Source organism: Cervus canadensis, chromosome 3, assembly GCF_019320065.1.
Source record: "Cervus canadensis isolate Bull #8, Minnesota chromosome 3, ASM1932006v1, whole genome shotgun sequence".
Taxonomy (NCBI): Eukaryota; Metazoa; Chordata; class Mammalia; order Artiodactyla; family Cervidae; genus Cervus; species Cervus canadensis.
Window position 1 is genome coordinate 81,897,493 of NC_057388.1, and position 21,384 is coordinate 81,918,876.

The 21,384-nt window shown below is 39.1% G+C and overlaps 2 protein-coding genes across 7 annotated transcripts in view; one reads left to right on the forward strand and one right to left on the reverse strand.

Moving 5' to 3' along the window:
* Nucleotides 1-14,741, forward strand: part of PTPRZ1 (protein tyrosine phosphatase receptor type Z1) — a 193,264-nt gene extending 178,523 nt beyond the window's left edge. For all 4 annotated transcript variants that reach the window (XM_043463568.1, XM_043463569.1, XM_043463570.1 and 1 more), the window contains 8 exons: nt 906-1,052; nt 4,875-4,968; nt 5,269-5,342; nt 8,018-8,146; nt 8,593-8,739; nt 10,930-11,072; nt 11,848-11,983; nt 13,774-14,741. In XM_043463568.1, coding sequence (XP_043319503.1) covers nt 906-1,052; nt 4,875-4,968; nt 5,269-5,342; nt 8,018-8,146; nt 8,593-8,739; nt 10,930-11,072; nt 11,848-11,983; nt 13,774-13,914 — 1,011 coding nt within the window. In that variant the 3' untranslated portion in view covers nt 13,915-14,741. The remainder of the gene's footprint in view (nt 1-905; nt 1,053-4,874; nt 4,969-5,268; nt 5,343-8,017; nt 8,147-8,592; nt 8,740-10,929; nt 11,073-11,847; nt 11,984-13,773) is intronic.
* Nucleotides 14,742-17,678: 2,937 nt separating this feature from the next.
* The window catches only part of AASS (aminoadipate-semialdehyde synthase), a 73,326-nt gene continuing 69,620 nt past the window's right edge, over nt 17,679-21,384 (reverse strand). For all 3 annotated transcript variants that reach the window (XM_043463573.1, XM_043463575.1, XM_043463572.1), the window contains exon 24: nt 17,679-20,411. In XM_043463573.1, the coding sequence (XP_043319508.1) occupies nt 20,293-20,411 (119 nt within the window). In that variant the 3' untranslated portion in view covers nt 17,679-20,292. The remainder of the gene's footprint in view (nt 20,412-21,384) is intronic.

Below are 21,384 nucleotides of genomic sequence, written 5' to 3' on the forward strand. Positions count from 1 at the left end.
ATCCATCAAGGAGATGACATTCTAGTTAGATAAGACCAGGGAAGAGGCCCATCCATGAAATAGAAGATAACTATTAAAAACGTATAGATAATTGTGCTGAATTACATTTGACCAGCTAAAAGGAGAACTGGAATGGACAGAAGGGAAAGACCCATCAGAAGTAGAGAAGTCAGTGCAAAATGTGGAAGAGGGTCTCAGGTATGAAGGATGGCCAGAGAGGACATTGCTTTGCCTCCAAGAATCTTCCAGTGGTCTCCTTCTCTAAATGTCAGTGCACATGAAATAAAGAGATGAGAGTGGAAACAGTTCTTTCTGTTTTACTCCTTTTCCTCCATCTGACTTCCTGCCAGGACTGGTAAGCAACCTCTGTGAGTTCTCCCTTCCATTTTGTAAAACTCTTTGTCTATCAGTGAAAGATACTACTTTCAAAAGAAAAAAAATTTAATTTGTTTTGTGTGCACTGGGTTTTAATTGTGGCACGGGGGATCTTCAGTTACGGCACTCACACTCTTAGTTGCCACATGTGGGATCTAGTTCCCTGATGAAGGATTGAACCCAGGCCCCCTGCATTGGGAGTGCAGACCCCAGTGGTTCTGGAACACCAGGGAAGTTCCTGGAAAATACTACTTCTGTACCGAGACACTTGCTTGCTCAGATGGTAAAGAATCTGCCTGCAGTGCAGGAGATTGGGCTCGATCCCTGGGTCAGGAAGATCTCTTGGAGAAGGGAATGGCTACCCACTCCAGCATTCTTGCTTGGAGAATCCCATGGACAGTGAAGGCTGGTGGTCTACAGTCCATGGGGTTGCCAAGAGTCAAACACAGCTGAACAACTAACACTTCCAAGAACTTACCACGTATAGGGAGAGCCTGTAGTGATGTTCCTGTTTGTCATTGTTTTGCCAGGAACAGTATGTCTTCATTCATGATGCACTGGTCGAGGCCATACTCAGTAAAGAAACTGAGGTCCCGGACAGCCACATCCATGCCTATGTTAACGGGCTCCTCATTCCTGGACCAACGGGCAAAACAAAGCTAGAGAAGCAATTCAAGGTGAGTTCTCTTCAAAGTCCCTCTCTTGGGTGTCACCATGGGTTGGCGTGTTCCCGCATCTCCTCATTTGAGTGGACAAGGCCACGAGGACAGGCTGGGTGCTCTGTTGGCCCAGTGGCTACACTGTGTTCTTTACAACCGGCCACAAAGCCACTTGGTCAATTTCAAGGAGAACCTTTGAGTCACAAGAGGGAAAGTTCCCAGAAACCCTAGAAATGCAGGCGTGGTCCAGGAAACAGGGCACAGAGCAGAACAGGATGAACAGGCAGAACTTCTAGCACAGACGGTGTAAGTGCTCTTCTCACTTTGAGAAAACCAGACCACTTAACCACGAGTGCTGTGGCTCCGGCTGTCTGTGCTGCTCCCTGGAAGGATCTGTCTCACTTGAAGCCTTGGACTAGAATAGGCCACCCCACAAGAATAGCTTCTTCAACCCCAGTTTCTGCCTCCCACCCTGTCACGAGGCAGTCAGCTACACAAGGGGAGCGTGCTTTGTTCGACATTCTGCCTCCCACAACTTAACTTAGCTGTCTGACTTCCAGAAACCAGTGAGCAAAGAATTCAGAAAGCAGTTGTTATCAGACCTGCTGGTGGAGATAGGGAGATTTGAAGAGTTGTGGCTTTCCAGAGGAAGGAAGACTATGTTGTTTTGTTCCCTATTATTCCTATTGTTGTTCAGTAGCTCAGTTGTGTGCAACTCTTTGCGACCCCATGGACTGTATCATGCCAGGCTTCCCTGTCCTTTACTGTCTCCCAGAGTTTGCTCAAACTCATGTCCATTGAATCAGTGATGCCATCCAACTATCTCATTCTCTGTCGTCCCCTTCTCCTCTCACCTTTAATCTTTCCCAGCATCAGGGTCTTTTCAAATGAGTCAGGTCTTCACATCAGGTGGCCAAAATGTTGGAGTTTCAGCTTCAGCATCAGTCCTTCCAATGAATATTCAGGGTTGACTTCCTTTAGGGTTGACTGTTTTGATCTCCTTGCTGCCCAAGGGACTCTCAAAAGTCTCTTCTACCACCACAGTTTGAAAGCATCACTTCTTTGGCGCTCAGTCTTCTTTATGGTCCAATTCTCACATTCGTACATGACTTCTGGAAAAACCATAGCTTTGACTAATCAAATCATTGTCGGCAAAGTGGTGTCTCTGCCTTTTAATATACTGTCTATATTTGTCATAGCTTTTCTTCCAAGGAGTAAGCATCTTTTAATTTCATGCCTTCAGTTACCATCTGCAGTGAAATTGGAGCCCAAGAAAATGAAGTCTGTTACTGTTTCCATTGTTTCTCTATCTATTTGCCATGAAGTAATGGGACCAGTGCCATGATCTTAGTTTTTATTCCTATACCAACCTCTTCCCTGGGTTGCTAGAGAAGCAGGGCCAATTTCTGAAGGAGTATCTCAGAAGAATTCAGGAAGCCCTGGAAAAGCCCAGGAGAGTTAACAAACCTTGAGATTGTAGTTCTTTCTCTTTCTTTTCTCCAGCTTACAACACAGAAGATGTAGTCATTACGAATTCCCTGACTTTTTGCCTTCTCATTCAGCATCTTTTGGGCTTTGGGAGGAGTAAGGGACAGATTAGGTTTAGAACCTGAACTTAAAACCTGAAGAGAGGGAGACATACGTGTTTATTCAGCCAAAGTTATCTGAGTAGTTAAGAAAGAATTCAAGGAAGAAAAGTGCACAGTACAGCTTCCAGAAACAGATAAGAAAGAAATATAAAGCATTAACAGGATATTGCTAAGATGGCTTTTCTCTAAGTTAAAAAATACATATGTATTAGCCATTTCCAACATAATTTTCACTTACATATGATTTACCGCTTACACAATTACCTAAAATAATTTATATCACTTATACTGGGTAATTCATGATCAGAATGAAAATATCAATTATGAAACAGAATCCATTTAAAAAGAGAGACATTTGACTGTTTCCTGTTAGCATGCTAACTAGGGAGATTTAGGGGTGTGTGCTTGTGTTTGTGTGTGTGTGTGTACACTGTCCTATAAAAAAAGGTATTTATTCAGATTTATCCAGTGAAAAATATTCTTAAAATGAAATTGCATGTCTATGTATCCAATAAATATTTATCACAAATGTACCTCATGCCAGGCTTTTGTGTTTGATACTGATTTTGAAATCTACATTGAAAATTAAAGAACCAAAAATATTCAAAGCAATACTGAACAATAAGGAATAGAAATTTCTTGAACTGTATGTGAAAGACCTTTTATGGAATGGTAATGTTGAAAAACAGACAAATCAGCCAGAGGAACCACGTGCATGTGGAAATTGTTATGTGATAGATATGACATTAAAAATTGGTGAAGAAAGATGGACTGATCAGTAAATGATACTAGGACAGTTTCCATGTGGGAACAAGTACAATTACATATCTACTGTACCTCAAACACTGAAATTATTCAAGATGGATTAAATTCTTAAAATGGAAATAGCTTTATAACTACTATAAGAAAATATTGGAAAATGTATTTTGAGGACATGAAGGTAGAGAAGAACTTCTTAAATAAAAATGTAATTTACAAAAATCTTAAGGAAAAACAGTAATTCAGTTATAAGTGTCTATTTGATTAAAGAGAACAAAGACATTTGCAACTTTCTTAGTAGACTATAGATTTACATTTAAGGCATCAAACCCCCTGCAAATTAATGAAAATGAAATATAAATATGGAAAGGCAATCATCAAAGAAGAAATAACTAAAATTCACAATTGCACTATAATTAAGAAAATGCTAATCAAAACCACAGTATACTACTTTTCATCTGTTAGCCTGTCAAAAATTGAACACCAATGACTGCACATTCTTTATAGAAACCCTCACATATGTGCATATTAAGAAATATACAAGGGCTGTTCATTGCTGCAGAGTTTGAAATAGCGAAACATTGAAAATAATGCAAACATTTACTAATTGCAGAATAGATAAATAGCAAGTAGATTATTTATGTGATGAAGTATTAAAATAATGAATGTGCTGTGCTTAGTCGCTAAGTCATGTCTGACTCTTTGCAACCCCAGGGACTGTAACCCACCAGGCTCCTCCTCCATGGGGATTCTCCATGGGGATTCTCCAGGTAAGAATCCTGGAGTGGGTTGCCATTCTTTCTCACACTGCAGGCGGACTCTTTAGTCTAAGCCACTAGGGAAGCCCAAAATAATGAATAAAGAACTATATGCATATACAAGGGCTTCCTTGGTGACTCCGTGGTAAAAAATCTGTCTGCCAATGCAGGAAGTGTGGTTTTTATCCCTGGGTTGGGAAGATCCCTTGGAGAAGGAACTGGCAACCACTCCAGTATTCTTACCTGGAAAATCCCATGGACAGAAGGAGCCTGGCAAGCTACATACAGTCCATGGGGTCACAAAGAGCTGGACACGACATGTATATATATGTCCACCTGGCTCCTGATGCCGCCTGAAAACGCACACACATGATGCAGTTTATCTCCAGCTGCAGTGTGAGATTTAAATGGAGAACATGGAGAGCACACACCATAGAGGAAGGGTCCCAATGCTCAAAGTCAAACTAGGTATCAAGCATTCCCTGCTTCTTCCATCCCTCCTGGAATAGAATATAGAACATAAATGTATCAGGGAGTCCCCTAAACAACTTTAATTTAAGGAATTCTTGGAAAATAAGTCAAATATATTCATATTCAGTGTCTTATCTTTGTTGAGTCACGTGTGTGAATATGAGTATGAGTGTGAGTGTGTGTGTGTGTGTGTGTGTGTGTGTTTGAATATTTGAGTGGCTTAAACGAAATGATTTATATTTTTCCTTGACATTCTTTCTCAGCTCTTGAGTCAATCAAATATACAGCAGAGTGACTATTCTACAGCCCTAAAGCAATGCAACAGAGAAAAGAACAGAACGTCTTCCATCATCCCTGGTAAGCTATGTTGAATTTTGGAAGAAAAAGGAAAACCAACTTTTAAAATAATATTAATAGAAGGTAATTTAACAATATTTTTCCATCTTGGAACAAAAGCAATATACTCATTTAATTATGTCAGATAATGTAGCTTAACAAGGACTCAAAACTTTGAGTGCAAAATACATAGAAAAATTAGCTAAAAAGTCAAAGACACTGAACTTGCAAAATGCAGCTATATTTTGCCATTTGAGGAGGTGGGAAGGAAGTATAGTGCTAAGAGCTTACTTGTTTCTGATGAATGTTCTGTGTTCCCAGTGGAAAGATCCAGGGTTGGCATTTCATCCCTGAGTGGAGAAGGCGCAGACTACATCAATGCCTCCTACATCATGGTAAGTCAAAGAGCTACTGGGGAAACTGACTGCAAGCTTGTGTTGCCAGAACCAAAACAGACTGGTCTGCCTGAATCAGGGACTGGCAAATACCGCGGGTGGACATGAGTCAAATCTGATGCGTGCAGGTTCACAGCCCACAGCAGCAACAGAATCACAGCATTCCTTGGTGTTTTCATGTGTGCTGGGACTGGAGAACCCTTGGTCAACGCAACTGAGTAGATGCAGGAACCAAACTCACCATTCAGAACTGATATTCAGTTCAGTTCAGTTCAGTTGCTCAATTATGCCCCACTGTTTGCGACCCCGTGGACTGTAGCACAGCAGGCCTCCCTGTCCATCACCAACTCCCAGAGTCCACTCAAACTTATGTCCGTCGAGTTGGTGATGCCATCCAAACATCTCATCCTCTGTTGTCCCCTTCCCCACCTACCTTCAATCTTTCCCAGCATCAGGGTCTTTTCAAATGAGTCAGTTCTTCGCATCAGGTGGCCAAAGTATTGGAGTTTCAGCTTCAACATGATGAGTAAATACAAAGCATCCACTTACCCACCTAAGTGGCTCCATTTCATTGACCAAAGCAGATTTCCTGCAGAACCAGTATACACCAGCATTAGCAAGTCCAATCTCACTGACATCACTCCAGGTCTGCAGCACAGGTCTCACCCTGCAAACTGGGCTCATTTGGCGACTTAGATTTCTAAAGATTCAATACTTTCTGTCTGCATTTAGCTCTACTCTGACAGGAGTGAGTGCTTTAGTAGCTGTTTTTTGACCTTCATTTCCATTTCAGGCCAGTCCATCACAGAGCTTGCCTTCAGATGAAAGGGTCCTAACTTCCATGCCCAAATCACTGTTTTATTTAACTGGAAAAGAAAATACTAAGGCATATTTATACAGGAAACAAGAAGATATATGTTGCTGGCATCTAAAAGGGCTTCCCTGGTGGCTCAGATGGTAAAGAATTTGCTTGCAATGCAGGAGACATGGGTTCAATCCCTGGAGCAGGAAGATCCCTTGGAGAATGGAATGGCTACCCACTCCAGTATTCTTGCCTGGAGAATTCCATGGACAGAGGAGTCTGGCGGGCTACAGTCCCTGGGGTCGCAAAGAGTCGGACATGACTGAGCGACTAACACTTTCATTTTTAGGGCTTCCCAGGTGGCGCAGTGGTAAAGAATCTGACTGCCAATGCAAGAGGTGCAGGAGACATCCAAAAGCATGCCATACTTAAAGAGGGGCTTCTTAATACTACAGGAAGCAGATGTTTTTACTCAAAAATCAAGAATGGGTTGAGACAAATGTAAATATTGCATTGTGTGTTGGTTAGATAAAAGGCTGTCCTCATCAAGAAAATAATTAAATGCTGGCTACCTACAAAGCTTGCCACAGTATGTCTGAAGATTTACAAATTGGGATGAATTTTTATCTACTTGGAATGATGTGGGATGTTGACTGAAGTTGCAGGATAGATTGGAAGTCCTTTCAAGGTCTTTTCCTGGGCTTCCCTGGTGGCTCAGTGGTAAAGAATCCAGCTGCCAATGCAGGAGACACAGGTTCAATCCCTAATCTAGGAAGATTCCATGTGCTAGGGGCAGCTGAGCCCATGTACCACAACTATTGAGCGTGTGCTGTTGAGCCTGGGAGTCCCAAACAACTGAGCCCACGTGCCACAACTGCTGAAGCCCGCGAGCCCTAGAGCTCATGTTCCACAAGAGAGGCCACTGAAATGAGAAGCCCGTGCACCATAACTAGAGAGGAGCCCCCACTCACTGCAGGTAGACAAAGCCCTCAAAACAGCAAAGACCCAACACAGCCAGAAATAAATAAAATTATTTTTTAAAAAAGATCTTTTCCTATCCAAAGCCTCTACAATTAACGAGAAAAACATTTAATTATGTACAACCTACTCATTCAAATCTGAATATATGAACTTAAAAGTTTTCTGCTTATCAAATAAGATTGTAACCAAAAGAAAGTAAATTGAGTAGAATTCTACTTGATGAATAAATGAAGATAAAGCTTAAAAAAAAAATAAAAAACATTCCATACTTCAAGTGAGTCTATGGGGGCTAGGAATGGGATCTAAGAGATTCCATTGCAGAAGGAGCCATGGTTTTGGTAAACAGCAACATGGAAATCATGATTAATTCAATGGCACCAGCTTTCAGGTTTCTGCAGCAACATTTGCAAGGTGCCACCCCTAGTTCCTCTCTGGTAGAGGCAGTCAAGATGTAAAGTATCCTACTGCCAGTAGGTGTGAAATTTGGCACTGCCATTTGGACTTATGAACTTTAAGAAATGCAAAATTTTGGGTTTCTCTTCTATCTAGTGTGGGAGACATAGTCCACAAGCCATTTCGTTAAGTCTCCTCCTAGAAGTGATAACTGTGTGATAACTTAAGGTGATAACTTCTTCTGCTTCAGTTTAATTATGTATGAAGTGAAGCTCACATTCCCTTTCTCATAGTATTGCTGTGAGAAATAAAGGAGGAAAATGCTTAGCACTGTACCTGGCATGTAGGATGGGTCCATAACATTGGCTATAATAATCACATTATTATTTACAGACACAATCTAAAAATAAAAAGACTAACATGACCATTAACCTGTAACTGTTTCTTGAATGTTTAGTCATATGCCATGGCTCTTTCTATCCTCTCTTTGATTATGTAGGGTTATTATCAGAGCAATGAATTCATCATCACCCAGCATCCCCTTCTCCACACCATCAAGGATTTCTGGAGGATGATATGGGACCATAATGCCCAGCTGGTTGTTATGCTTCCAGATGGTCAAAACATGGTAAGTCCCTCAGGTCACTTTTGGCACTTTCTTTTTAGGGTAGGTATCAAGGCACAACTACCCAAAAGTCCAGTACACAAAGTATTTTTTTCAACTAATGAACTAATATTGAAGTTGCACCTTGTCTATTATTGGATCTGGTTTGAATGCAGTAACTCAGGCTGAAATTGTTGAATGACAGTTTTAAATAAAAGTAGATTGAAATTAACTTAAGTATTTATTACACTGTTTAGGGAATTAGAATTGCAATCATGAATGAAGTCAGTCCATATACTTCTACTTGCATTTTTTTTAATAAAACTTGTTAGGATATTTTAAGAGTAAATTTTGAGATTTAAAGAAAAATTTGAGTTGAATTTTCTATGGCAACCTGTTAACTTTGTTTCACAGTCTGACTTAGACATTTTATTGAAATCTAGAATCTTATTTGTTTTTTAATCCTCCAGGCAGAAGATGAATTTGTTTACTGGCCAAATAAAGATGAGCCTATAAATTGTGAGAGTTTTAAGGTCACTCTTATGGCCGAGGAACACAAATGTCTGTCTAATGAGGAGAAACTTATAATGCAAGATTTTATCCTAGAAGCTACACAGGTATGGACATAGTTTAAATGATAAACTTTTCATCTTTTTAAATATATGCCAGTTTAAAGATCTCTCCTAGAAATTAAAAGAAGGAATCTGATTTCTTATAAATTGAGGCAAATTACCCAAATAATAAATTTTACCTTACATGTTATTTTCATTTTTTAAAATCTTATAGAATCGTTAAACAATTAGCCATCACTAAACTCCACCATCCCTGACTTCTACACACACAGGAAGTCAAAAATTTCTTCTTTACTCCAAAGCAGTTGCTGATAGAAGTTAAGTTGAAAATAAACAGAGTAAAAACAAATAATTTTATTAATCCGAATTCTTATGTTTTAAGGCCAGTATTTACCTTGTCTTCTCCTAAGTAAAATGGGAAAAATATTCAGTTCAGTTCAGTCGCTCAGTCATGTCCAGCTCTCTGCGACCCCATGAATCGCAGCACGCCAGGCCTCCCTGTCCATCACCAACCCCCGGAGTTTACTCAAACTCACATCCATCGAGTCAGTGATGCCATCCAGCCATCTCATTCTCTGTCATCCCCTTCTCCTCCTGCCCCCAATCCCTCCCAGCATCAGGGTCTTTTCCAATGAGTCAACTCTTCGCATGAGGTGGCCAAAGTACTGGAGTTTCAGCTTCAGCATCAGTCCTTGCAATGAACACCCAGGACTGATCTCCTTTAGGATGGACTGGTTGGATCTCCTTGCAGTCCAAGGGACTCTCAAGAGTCTTCTCCAACACCACAGTTCAAAAGCATCAATTTTTCAGCGCTCAGCTTTCTTCACAGTCCAACTCTCACATCCATATAAGACTACCTACCAGTAAAAACAAGTTTACTGCCCTGTTCTGATGTACAGGAGGTTGTTCAGTGAAGAACTGCTTTGAAAACATGCAATACAATGAATTAAGGTTGTTTTACTAAACTCTTGATTATCTACAGTTTGAATTCTTTGTCAATAATTATTTCTGTAATTACAGCATAGTTCATAAATTATCGTATGGCTCCTGTAAAACACTAAAAGATGCTAATAATGATGAGTAAGGCATGTGAAATTCAGAGGACTTGCTCAGTCAGAAAAAAATTAAATCATATTTTAGGTGGTTTAAATGTTTCACTTTAATTCTGAAACTGGTAAAACATATAGGATATATAAGAAAATTCAGTATTTGCTAGACTATTTGGTTGACCAAAACTTATAAAATTGATGATGCAAATACATTGTTTTCTAAATGTTTTCTAGTTCTGCCTGAAATTGATGTTTCATATTATATTTTGTTAGTCAAGAGTCCAGTTTTATTGTTTCATGTGAATAGCCATTGTTCCAGCATCATTTATAGATCAACAATACCAGTTCAGTCATAAATCAAATTCCTGTATATGTATAAGCCACTTTAGGAAACTGAGGATCAGAAGTTTAAGAGAGTTAAAGTCATGCAACCTGGTTTGGTCACTTAAGCAAGAATCCGAACTGGGGCTAGAGTGGGACCCATGTCTCCATCCTCCTTGCCAGCGCTTCCCACACTGTGTCATGCAATCATATTCTTCCCTTAGTTGAACCTGAGTAATGCTGCTATTTGAAGAAGTATATGCTATCTTTTTCTTTTTTACTTCAAATACAGATGACTTACAGTATTATAGGTTACAGGTATACAATATAATGATTCACAATTTTTAAAGGAATGTCTATGCAATTTTTAAAGCAAATTTTAAAACAAGATTTCTCTTTGTAAGTTTAATTTTATGGACAGAGCCACATCTCTGTTCATGATTTGATTGGCAGTATAAAGTCCACCAACAAGGATTAGTTTAGAATAAAAAAGAGGCCACGTCTGTACACGGCAAATATGGTGTCATGGTGATTTCTCCTTTCCATGATGATGGACAGGCTACAACAACTGCTACACTCAGTGTGTGACTTGGTTTCATTGCCTTCCTGCAATTCCTGATTTTCATGGAAATAATTATTGACAAAGAATTCAAATTGGTGTCTTGTAGATAGTCAGGAGTTTAGTTTAAAAAAAAAACAACCCTAGTTCGTCGCACTGTGATGCAATGAATGGGCTGTAATGACTCCTGCACTCAGCATGTGATTTGGTTTTGTTGCATTCCTGTAGTTACTGATTTTCCTCAATTCATCTACTCACCACCCAACATGACACTTTTTAAAACACTGATTTTACCTCTTCTTGTAGGATGACTATGTACTTGAAGTGCGGCACTTTCAGTGCCCCAAATGGCCAAATCCAGACAGCCCCATTAGTAAAACTTTTGAACTTATAAGTATTATCAAAGAAGAAGCCGCCACCAGGGATGGGCCCATGATTGTTCATGATGAGTAAGTGCCACACCTTAAATCTGTTCACAACTGACATGCTCTGGGTGTGTGTGTATTTCTGTTATCTTTGTACTAACCTAATATTTTGGACCCATGGTGAATTATTCAGCCAGGGTGGATTATTGCTTCTCATGGACATGCTTAACACACAATAGTTTGGGGTTTATTTTCCACTTAGAGCTCCTGTTGAAGGCAGAAGATGGGTGCAGGGTCACAGGCATCTGCTCTTGCATTCTGCACTGAGAACACTTTGTGTGATGAGTCAGTGTTTTAGAACCTGGATTTTTACAGGTTCTAACCAGTGAGACATTTCTCAGCCACTGACTTCCTGGGATTGGAGTAAAATTGATATCATGATGTCATTTTTATTTACCAGAAATAGAAATCTGTATCCAATTGATCTTTCCAGGTTTCTGTTGTCAACCAAAATGCATGTGCATATTATACATGATACTTAGATACTTATTTTATAATATATATTATTATTTAGCCTCAGTCAGATTATTTTGATTTATTGCCAACCCATTCCATAGTATAACAAAACAAAATGTATAACCAAATACTTAACTTCTACAAAGTGTCTCATTACCAATATTGTGAACACTCCGAAATGTTTCAAATTAAACCATGGTTCCATGGACAATAAAATGAGACAATATATTAAAAATTTCAGTGTTCTTACTGCCAAGTTGTCAAGGCCACATGCTCTGTGAGTTCCAGATGTGAATGTTTGGTGCATCTGAATGGAGTCCTTGCCCCTTCCATTTGCTTCCAGGCACGGAGGAGTGACAGCTGGAACCTTCTGTGCTCTGACGACCCTGATGCACCAACTCGAAAAAGAAAATTCCGTGGATGTGTACCAGGTAGCCAAGATGATCAGTTTGATGAGGCCGGGAGTCTTTGCCGACATTGTAAGTAACAAGACAGCAAATCAAGCTTTTCCTGTTAGAGTGCCTGTTACTTTCTCAGTTCAGTTCAGTCGCTCAGTCATGTCCGACTCTTTGTGACCCCATGAACCGCAGCACACCAGGCCTCCCTGTCCATCACCAACTCCCGGAGTCTACCCAAACCCATGTCCATCGAGTTGGTGATGCCATCCAGCCATTTCATCCTCTGTCGTCCCCTTCTCCTCCTGCCCCCAATCCTTCCCAGCATTAGGATCTTTTCCAATGAGTCAACTCTTTGCGTGAGGTGGCTAGGGGCTACCAAAATCATTTTGTTGTGTATCAAAAAGAACACGTTGATAACATTAACCTGAAGTTTTCAAGTTGAATTATATCCTGTTTGCAATCCATAGACCTGGAACTATAAACAATAAACATTTAAAGTTTATCTTCCAGAAAATTGATGGATCAAAAATTTTCAATTCCATTGTGTGCCTTTTTGTGAGACTTAGTGTAATTCTGAAAAAATATCTTTAGTAGAAGCACCAACTAATCTGATTAATACAGCAAAATAAACATTTTATTCCAGCATTCAAGTTCTGCATAGCCTCAAAGAGCAGTCAGAAGATAGAATTCAATTGTTTGCTTTTTTCTCAAGCCAAATTCATTTTCTAAACTTAAGAAGTAGCTAATTCTGAAGGTACTTTTAAAAAAAGAGAGAGAAGGACACTCATGCAATCAAGAAAGAGCATCGCACATCTGGAAAGATAAGTCTCAACTCTGAGAATAATTTGGAAGCTTTTATTATAGAAAAAAGGGCTAGAAAGACAGTAGGGAACTCTGTGCATGCCCTGGTGGGAGAAGCTTAGGTGAATGCAGAAATCATAGGCTCCCTTCTAGCTTTCTGGTCTGTATATGGAAGAGCCGCATAAGGGTCTGCCTTCAAAGCTCCAGCCCACACCAGCTGGTCAGAGAGCCCGGAAACCCCTGTGCACACACACTTCAGAGGAGCCCTTGTTAAAAGTGTCATTCAGGCAAGGTGAGTTGTATGTACCGAGCTTGTCATTTGAAATTGCTTTCTGGAGACTAAACTTACACCCAAGTTTCACAAATGCATTTACTAAGACATGTGGTCCTAATGATTTTATACTGTGGTGCCAGCCATTAGCTCACAGTCTTTGCAACTGCCTTGCCCCCACCTCACCATCCCCAAGTTGGCGTCTGAAAGAGAGCAACTGTTTATTCCTCCGTGTGTCTCTGAAACCAGAGCAGGACACATGCTTTCCTTTGCACAAAGCAGGACATAGGACTGGCCGGGCTGGTAGAGTGTGAAGAATACTGGGTAAACAGTGGTAAACAGTGGGTCCTGTGAAAGGCCTGCATTCCCCTTGAATTCCTGTGCTGACAGTGCGTCCTGAGGTTTCGTAACAGCTGGAGAATGGAGAAGGAATAACTCAGCGGGATCCAAGAGTCGAGTGCCAAGGGGCTTACACACAAGTTGATAAATCAGTACTAGAACCTCACCACATCACCTTCTGATTGATTCCATGACGTCTGAGCAGGAAGGGAGTGCTTACCATTGGCAGATGTATATGGGCCAATGTGTAGGTCCGTAAGGGTTGGCTAATTGTAGAGCTACTTTAAATTTAATCAGAAAGAGACATTAATATGGATGGTGTACCTCTGCCAATTGTAACAGAGCCCTTCACACAGTGACCTTCCTTGGACAGTGGCAAAGGATGACTGCAAACACTCCTTCTTTTTACAAATGTATGTCTTCACTGAGTTTCCTGTTTCTTACCACCTCTGTTCCCCAGGAGCAGTATCAGTTTCTCTACAAAGCAGTCCTCAGCCTTGTGAGCACAAGGCAGGAAGAGAACCCGTCCACCTCTCTGGACAGTAACGGCGCGGCATTGGCTGATGGAAATATAGCCGAGAGCTTAGAGTCTTTAGTTTGACGTGGAAAGGGGTGAGAAGAGCCCACATGTACTGCTTCCCTCTTTCTAAAATTAGACTGGAAAATCAGTTCCGTTCTGTTATCTGTTTACTTCACATCACCTGACAGTTACTACCATGACATAGGATTCTGCTGCCAAATTTACATCATTAACAATGTGTGCCTTTTTTGCAAAACTTCTTGTAATTCACTTATTGTGTTTAAACTAAAATGATTGAAATTTACAGTATTTCTAAGAATGGAATTGTGGTATCTTTTTTTCATATTGATTTTAACAGAAAATTTCAATTTACAGATACTAGGAATTCCCAACTAGAATTCCCAAACAGAAAACATGTTTGTTTTTAGTGTCAAATTTTTAGCTGTATTTGTAGCAATCATCAAGTTTGCTAGAAATATAACTTTTAATATAGTATACTGTAAATAAAACACCCTGTTCCCTACGATATTCAACATTTTACAACTGCAGTATTCACCTAATGTAGAAATAATCTAATACTTACTGTAAATACTGCTCTAGTGTCTCCATGGACCAAATTTATATTTATAATTGTAGATTTTTATATTTTACTACTGAGTCAGTTTTCTAGTTCTGTGTAATTGTTTAGTTTAATGATGCAGCTCATTATCTGGTCTTACTCTGTGAGTCTTCTTGATATTGTTTTGTGTTGTGATTAACTGTTTTAGCATGTAATTTTAACTTTTATGGAAAATAAAAATACATTTGTTTTGAAGGAAGATGTTTTTATGAGAATAACACCTTACCTGACATTGTTTAAATGGTTTTTATCCAAGGCATTGCAAAAATAAATATAAATATCACCATCAGTTTGTGTTTGCTTGTGGAATACTGAGGCATATGTAGAAGAAAATTATGGATATGTTCCCTCTGAAATGATGGATGTAAAAAAAGGTTGATGGGATGGGACAGTGTATAGAGTTGATTCCCAAACTGTGCAGTAAGGCACACAGGAAACTCAGAATTGAACATCTGAGGACAGCAGAGCAATGTGTACTAACACAGCACAATTACCCCATTACATTACTTGGTTCTTGTTATTCAGTCACTCAGCTGTGTCTGACTCTTTGTGACCGCATGGACTGTATGCCACCCGGCTCCTCTGTCCATGAAATTCTCCAGGCAAGAATACTGCAGTGGGTAGCCATTCACTTCTCCAGGGGATATTCCCGACCCAGGGATCGAACCTGGATCTCCTGCAGAGCAGGCAGATTCTTTACTGTTTGAGCCACTAGGAAGCTTCAAGTTAGGACTTAACTCTGTGTTTTGTATTTCTTGCTAATTAAGTAAAATTAAGAATGAGTGTTAGGACTAAAAAAAAAATTGGAAATAGGAAGTTGTTAGACTAGCTGCCAGTGACTAACAAATATTTCTTCAGAACAGGCAGTTTTTCTCACTGGATCCTTTCCAATAGAATTCAAGTCTGGTCAATATATTTCCAATATAATCGCCAAATGTAAACCATGGTAAAGAAGACTAATCTATACAAAAGATAAGAGTAGCTACCTGCATGGCTATGCAAATTGTTCATTGCATCTACTGGGGAGCTAATCAAAGCACAGACATTGAATGTTTATTAGGATATGTATTTAATAAGATTAATACTTATTATGATGTTATGATTAATATTATGACTTTTTCCATTAGATGATAAGTAAAGTGTATTGTTCTAATTTACATATTTGATGACAATTTTTTGACAGAAGTACCTAGGAGTACTTTTCTCTAATTCTCAAAAAGGCCTCATTTGGGCTAGTGGTGACCCTAACAACCCATGGTAAGGGAGGTTTTATAAATCAGAGTTCTTCCCAAATTTTATAAAGTATCTTGGGTTTTTGAATGCTGATCAAATTTCAGTAGTATGTCTTGTCACTTTAGGCAAGTCATTTAACTTTGTGAGACATATTTTCTCTTCTGTAAAGTCAGAGCTGGCCTAATGATCATTTTGGTCTGTTCTTCACTATAACCACTTTACAACTCTCCTTATGGAGCAGATACATCTATGACTTCCCTGAGAGGAATGGAACCTTGAGGAGTCTTCCAAATGTATCCAAAAGATTGAAAAATATCTCAGAGCTAAAATATCATTATATTTAATGTAAATTTCAAACAAATTGTTATTGAAAAGAGTATTGCACACAAAAAAAGAAAAACTAGTGTTTTTGAACATTTACTAGACATCAAGCTTTAACATTCTCTCAGAACCTTTATAACCATGCTGTGGCTTATTGTTGTCCTCAGTTTGTGGAAAAGGAAAGAGCTAGTATGTGGCAGAAACAATCACACTGCTTCTCAGAGGAACTTCTAGTGTCTCATGAATCTAGGACAAAAAAAAAACTGGAAATATAAATACCAGTATTGTCTGGAGGAGGCCAAAAAAGGTAGAAAAATCTGGAAGATGTGAGCATTAAGCCTATCAAAAGATTTAGACCAGGGATTCACAAATGTAGCTCAAGGGCTGAATGCTCGTAGTTGTAATCTATCCATCCATACCCAGATCCTACCACCACCACCTTTACTGCTGAAATCCTTGCTGGACGGCTTTAATTGGAGGATAATTGCTTTACAGTGTTGTGTTGGTTTCTGCTGAACAACACGGATCAGTCATAACTATATACTATAGTTATGACTATATGTGTATATGTGTGTGTACATATATGTGTATAGTCCCTCCCTCTTGAGCCTCCCCCCATCCCACCTCTAAGTCATCACAGAGCCCTGAGCTGAGCTCCCTGTGCTACACAGCAACTTCCCACTAGCTAGCTATTTTACACACACATAGATATATGTCAATACTACTCTCGCCAATTTGTCCCATCCTCTCCTTCCCCCGCTGTGTTCCCACAACTGTTCTCTACGTTGGCGTCTCTCTTTCTGTCTTGCAGATAGGCTCATCAGTACCATTTTTCTAGATTCCATCTGTATGCTTTAGTATATGACTTGTTATTGAGAGCCAATGCAGTGTTTCTATCTACTTTACTCAAGCTCACTGACATTTCCTTTTCTAGCACTAGATCCGCCTCTTCAGTCCTACCCCTTTATCACTTAAAGCCCAAACCAGTTGCTATATTATCTTAGTGGGTTCCCCCTCCCACCCAAGGTGCTAGTTCCCTAGTTCCCATGTCATCTGAGTGCTCTTCCAGACTGCAAGTGGAGTCAATGCAACACAACCATTGTTGATGCTCAGTTGCCCAGTCGTGTCCGACTCTCTGTGACCCCATGGACTGCAGCATGCCAGGCTTCCCTGTCCTTCAACCATCTGCTGGAGCTTGCTCAAACTCATTGAGTTGGTGATGCCATCCACTCATCTTGTTCTCTGTTATCTCCTTCTCTTCTGTCTTCCATCTTTCCCAGCATCATGGTCTTTTCCAGTGAGTCAGCTCTTCACATCAGGTGGCCAAAGTATTGAAGCTTCAGCTTCAGCATCAGTCCTTCCAATGAATATTCAACACAAGCATTATCTCCTAACTGATTATGTTAAAATCAATGTTGTGATTTTAAAAAAACTGCCACAACAGATATGCCTTTACTTACTTATAGATTATTGATCTCTACATAATTATTTTTGACAGGTGGGCCCAGGCCTTAATCAACTTTGATCCTTTTCAAATAGCATAGATATTTTCTCAACTGCCATATGTCCCTAGTATCATACCTGCTTATTTTGACAGCAGAATTAGTTTCATATGCCAGAATATGAGCACAGTCCCTCAGAAGGTTTAATTTATAATCCCTCAACATAAGCATTTTTCCTTCAAGGAGAAAAATAAAGTTTTATTTGTACAACTTGATAAATAATTCTCACCCCATACAATTCACACAAAGTGCACAATTCGATGGTTTTTAGTATAGTCACAGAGTAGTACCTCCATTACCACAAAATCAATTCTATAACATTTTCATCATCTCCCTCCCCAAAACCCCAAATTCATTAGCAGTCACTCCCACTTCTCCCCAACATCCCCCGGCCCTAGGCAATCACTAATCTACTTTCACCATATAGAGATTTGACAGTTCTGGACATTCCATACAAATGAAATCACACAATATGTGGCTTTTCCTGCCTGGCTTCTTTCACTTGAAGTTTATCCACGTCATGGCATGTATCAGTACCCAGTTTCTTTTTAATTGCTGAATAATATTCCATTGTCTGGATATGCCACATTTTGTTTATTATTTGATGGGTATTTGACTTGTTTTGATTTCTGGCTGTTACGAATAATGCTACTATAAACATCTGTTTACAAGTTGTGTGGATGCATTTTCATTTTTTCTATACGTAAGAGTGGAATTACTGGATAATATGATGAAAGTGAAGTCGCTCAGTCGTGTTCAATTCTTTGCGACCCCATGGACTGTAGCATACCAGGCTCCTCCATCCATGGGATTTTCCAGGCAAAGGTACTGGAGTGGGTTGCCATTCCCTTCTCCAGAGGATCTTCCCGACCTAGGGATCGAACCCAGGTCTCCCACATTGCAGGCAGATGCTTTAGTGTCTGAGCCACCAGGGAAGCCTCACCCTTCACCAGGGACAACATGATAACTCTGTGTTTAACCATTTGAGGAACTGCCAAACTGTTTCTCCAAGCAGCCGTACCATTTTGTATTTCCACCAGCAGTTTATGAGGGTTCCAACTTCTCCACATTTTCACCAACACTTACTATTTTTTCATAATAGCTATCCAGGTGACGTTGAAGTGCTATCTCATTGTAGACTTGACTTCTATTTCCCTGATAGCTAACATGTGCTAAGCATCTTTTCATGTGCTTAGCGGCCTTTTGTATATCTTCTTTTGAGAACTGTCAATTCTGATCCTTTATCCTTTTTTTAAAATTAGGCTCTTTTACTTTTTATTGAATACAATAGTTCTCTATCTATTCACGTTCTTCTCTTACCTGATATATAATTTGCAAACAGTTTCTCATTATGTGGGTTGTCTTTTGCCTTCTTGATGGTATTCTTAAAAGCACAGAATGTTTTAATCATGATGGTATCCAATTTATCTATTTTCTTCCTTTTGTTGCTCATGCTTTGGTGTCATTTATTTCAGAAACCATGGCCTAATCCAAGGTCAGGAAGATTTACACCTGTGATTTCATCAAAAGTGTTACAATGTTTGCTCTTATATTTAGGTATTTGGTCCATTTTGAGATAATTTTTAAATGTGTTGTGAGGTAGGGAGTCCAACTTTATTCTCTTGCATGTGGGTATCCAGTTGTTTCAGCACCATTTGATGAAAAGACTATTTTTCTCAACTGAATTGTCTTAGCACCTTTTTCAAAAGTCAATAAGCATTATTTCTGAACTCTCATTCTATCTACACATTTTTTAGAATTGTTTTCTTAGTATCATTTTTGCTTTATTAATTGATACTGCATACCAGTACAATTTTTGAATGTTAATCTTGTATCCTGCAACTGATGAACTTGTGTATTAGATCTAATGTTTTCTTAGATTATTCTTTTGCATTTTCTATGTATAAGATTATGCCATCTGCAAACAGAGATAGTTTTACATCTTCCTTTCTCATATAGATGCCTTTTATTTCATTTTCTTGCCTAATTGCCCCATCTAGACCCTCCAGTACAAGCTGAATAGAAATGGCATGAGTGTACACCTCGTTTTGTCCCTGATTTCAGGGAAGACTCCATCAGTCTTTCATCATTAAGTATGATACTGGCTCTGGGGTTTTCATGGATACTCTTTATCAGGTTAAAGAATTCCCTTCTATTCCTAGTTTGTTGAGTGTTTTTTATCACAAAAGGATGTTGGATTCTTTTCCTGTGCCTAATGAGCTGATCCTGTAGATTTCGATTTAATCTTACCTATTCCTTTTCTAAACATTAAAGAGGAAACTATCAGAAATGTCACTTTCTTAAATCATAATTTTACAAGAAGGCACAAAATAGCATTATTGCAAAAGCTTGTAGACAGGTAATCTACAAACATCCAGCTGAATCAGTCTGAAAAACAAAAGCAAAACAAAAATAAAGCTGTGTGAAGAAATTTTCTTCTTACTAAAAAGATAAAACTTCATCTGCTAATTATAGGAAAATATATTCTTGTAAGAAAGAAAGTTGCATAATAAGTTAACAAGTAGTACAAGCATTATCACTTTTACATACACATGAAAAAAATACATGATAGAATTTTTAAAGTTCTCTGATAATTACTGGCATCTCTTGTAACAAATGTTTTCATATTAAAATAGAGATTTATATTTCAAAAACACAATTGTATTGACATATCAAAACATATCATGCTTTATGTTTTAAAATATCACATTAACAAGCATGTTTGCTGCACAGAAGTTCAGAGCTGTGTTGGCTGGGACGACAAAAACAAAATATAATACTCAATTATAGTTTGATTGTGCTCTGTGTAGTATACATAATGCCTTCTGCTTTAATTCGCTCCAATATTGGTCCATAGATCTCCTTTGAAAAGGGTCCCATCAGGCCTTTAGCTTGAATTTCACCTAGAAGAAAATAAGTTTGAAGTTACCATTTTAAAGGTGGTAAGAAAGGTTAATTTCTACAGCAAGAATCACCATATAGCAGTAAACTCCAAGTTAATGAATTGTTGGCAGCTTAAGGATTTTTTTTTTTAATAGCAGCTTAAATATCTCCTATTAAATTATTACATAGTGATTACACTGTAAGGAAAAGGGTTTCATGGAAAGCACAGCTGAATTTAGGGACTGAGACTGAATTTATACATCTAACTGCATTAACTACCAGATCAGAGAAATAAGTATAAGAAGAAAGAAAACTTGTCAACCTAACTGGTCTGATTTGCTGATGTCATTTTTTAACACTGACACAATGAAATTAAACCAATCTGAGGGAATTCCCTGGCAGTTCAGTGGTTAAGACTCCACACTTCCACTGCAGGGGGCATAGGTTCGATTCCCAGCCTGGAAACTTAGATCCTACATGCTGCACGGTGTGGCCAAAAAAAAAAAAATCTGAAACCAATCTGGTAACTTCGGCACTGGCATCTGTTAGGATGGCTGAAAGAATAAATTTGGGCACTTTCCTTAAAGGTCATGATGACCTCATCCCATATCACTTCTTCACTACAGTTCCTCAATAACTAGTAGGTAGTTTAATTGGATATAGACTAATATTCCCTGGTGGCTCAGTGGTAGAGAATCCACCTGCCAGTGCAGGAGACACAGGTTTGATCCCTGGCCCAGGAAGATCCCCTGGAGAAGGATAATAGCAACCCATTCCAGTATTCTTGCCTGGAAAATTCTACAGACAGGTGAGGGGGGTGGGCTGCAGTCCATAGGGTCACAAAGAGTTGGACACAGCTTAGCAACTAAACAACAATAATATGCTATATAGATATATCTTCTGTTTATTTCACAGAATGTTTTGATGTTTTTTATTCCCTTCACACCTTTATAAGGACAAAATGAGGTGTTATATTCTGAGATAATGCTTACT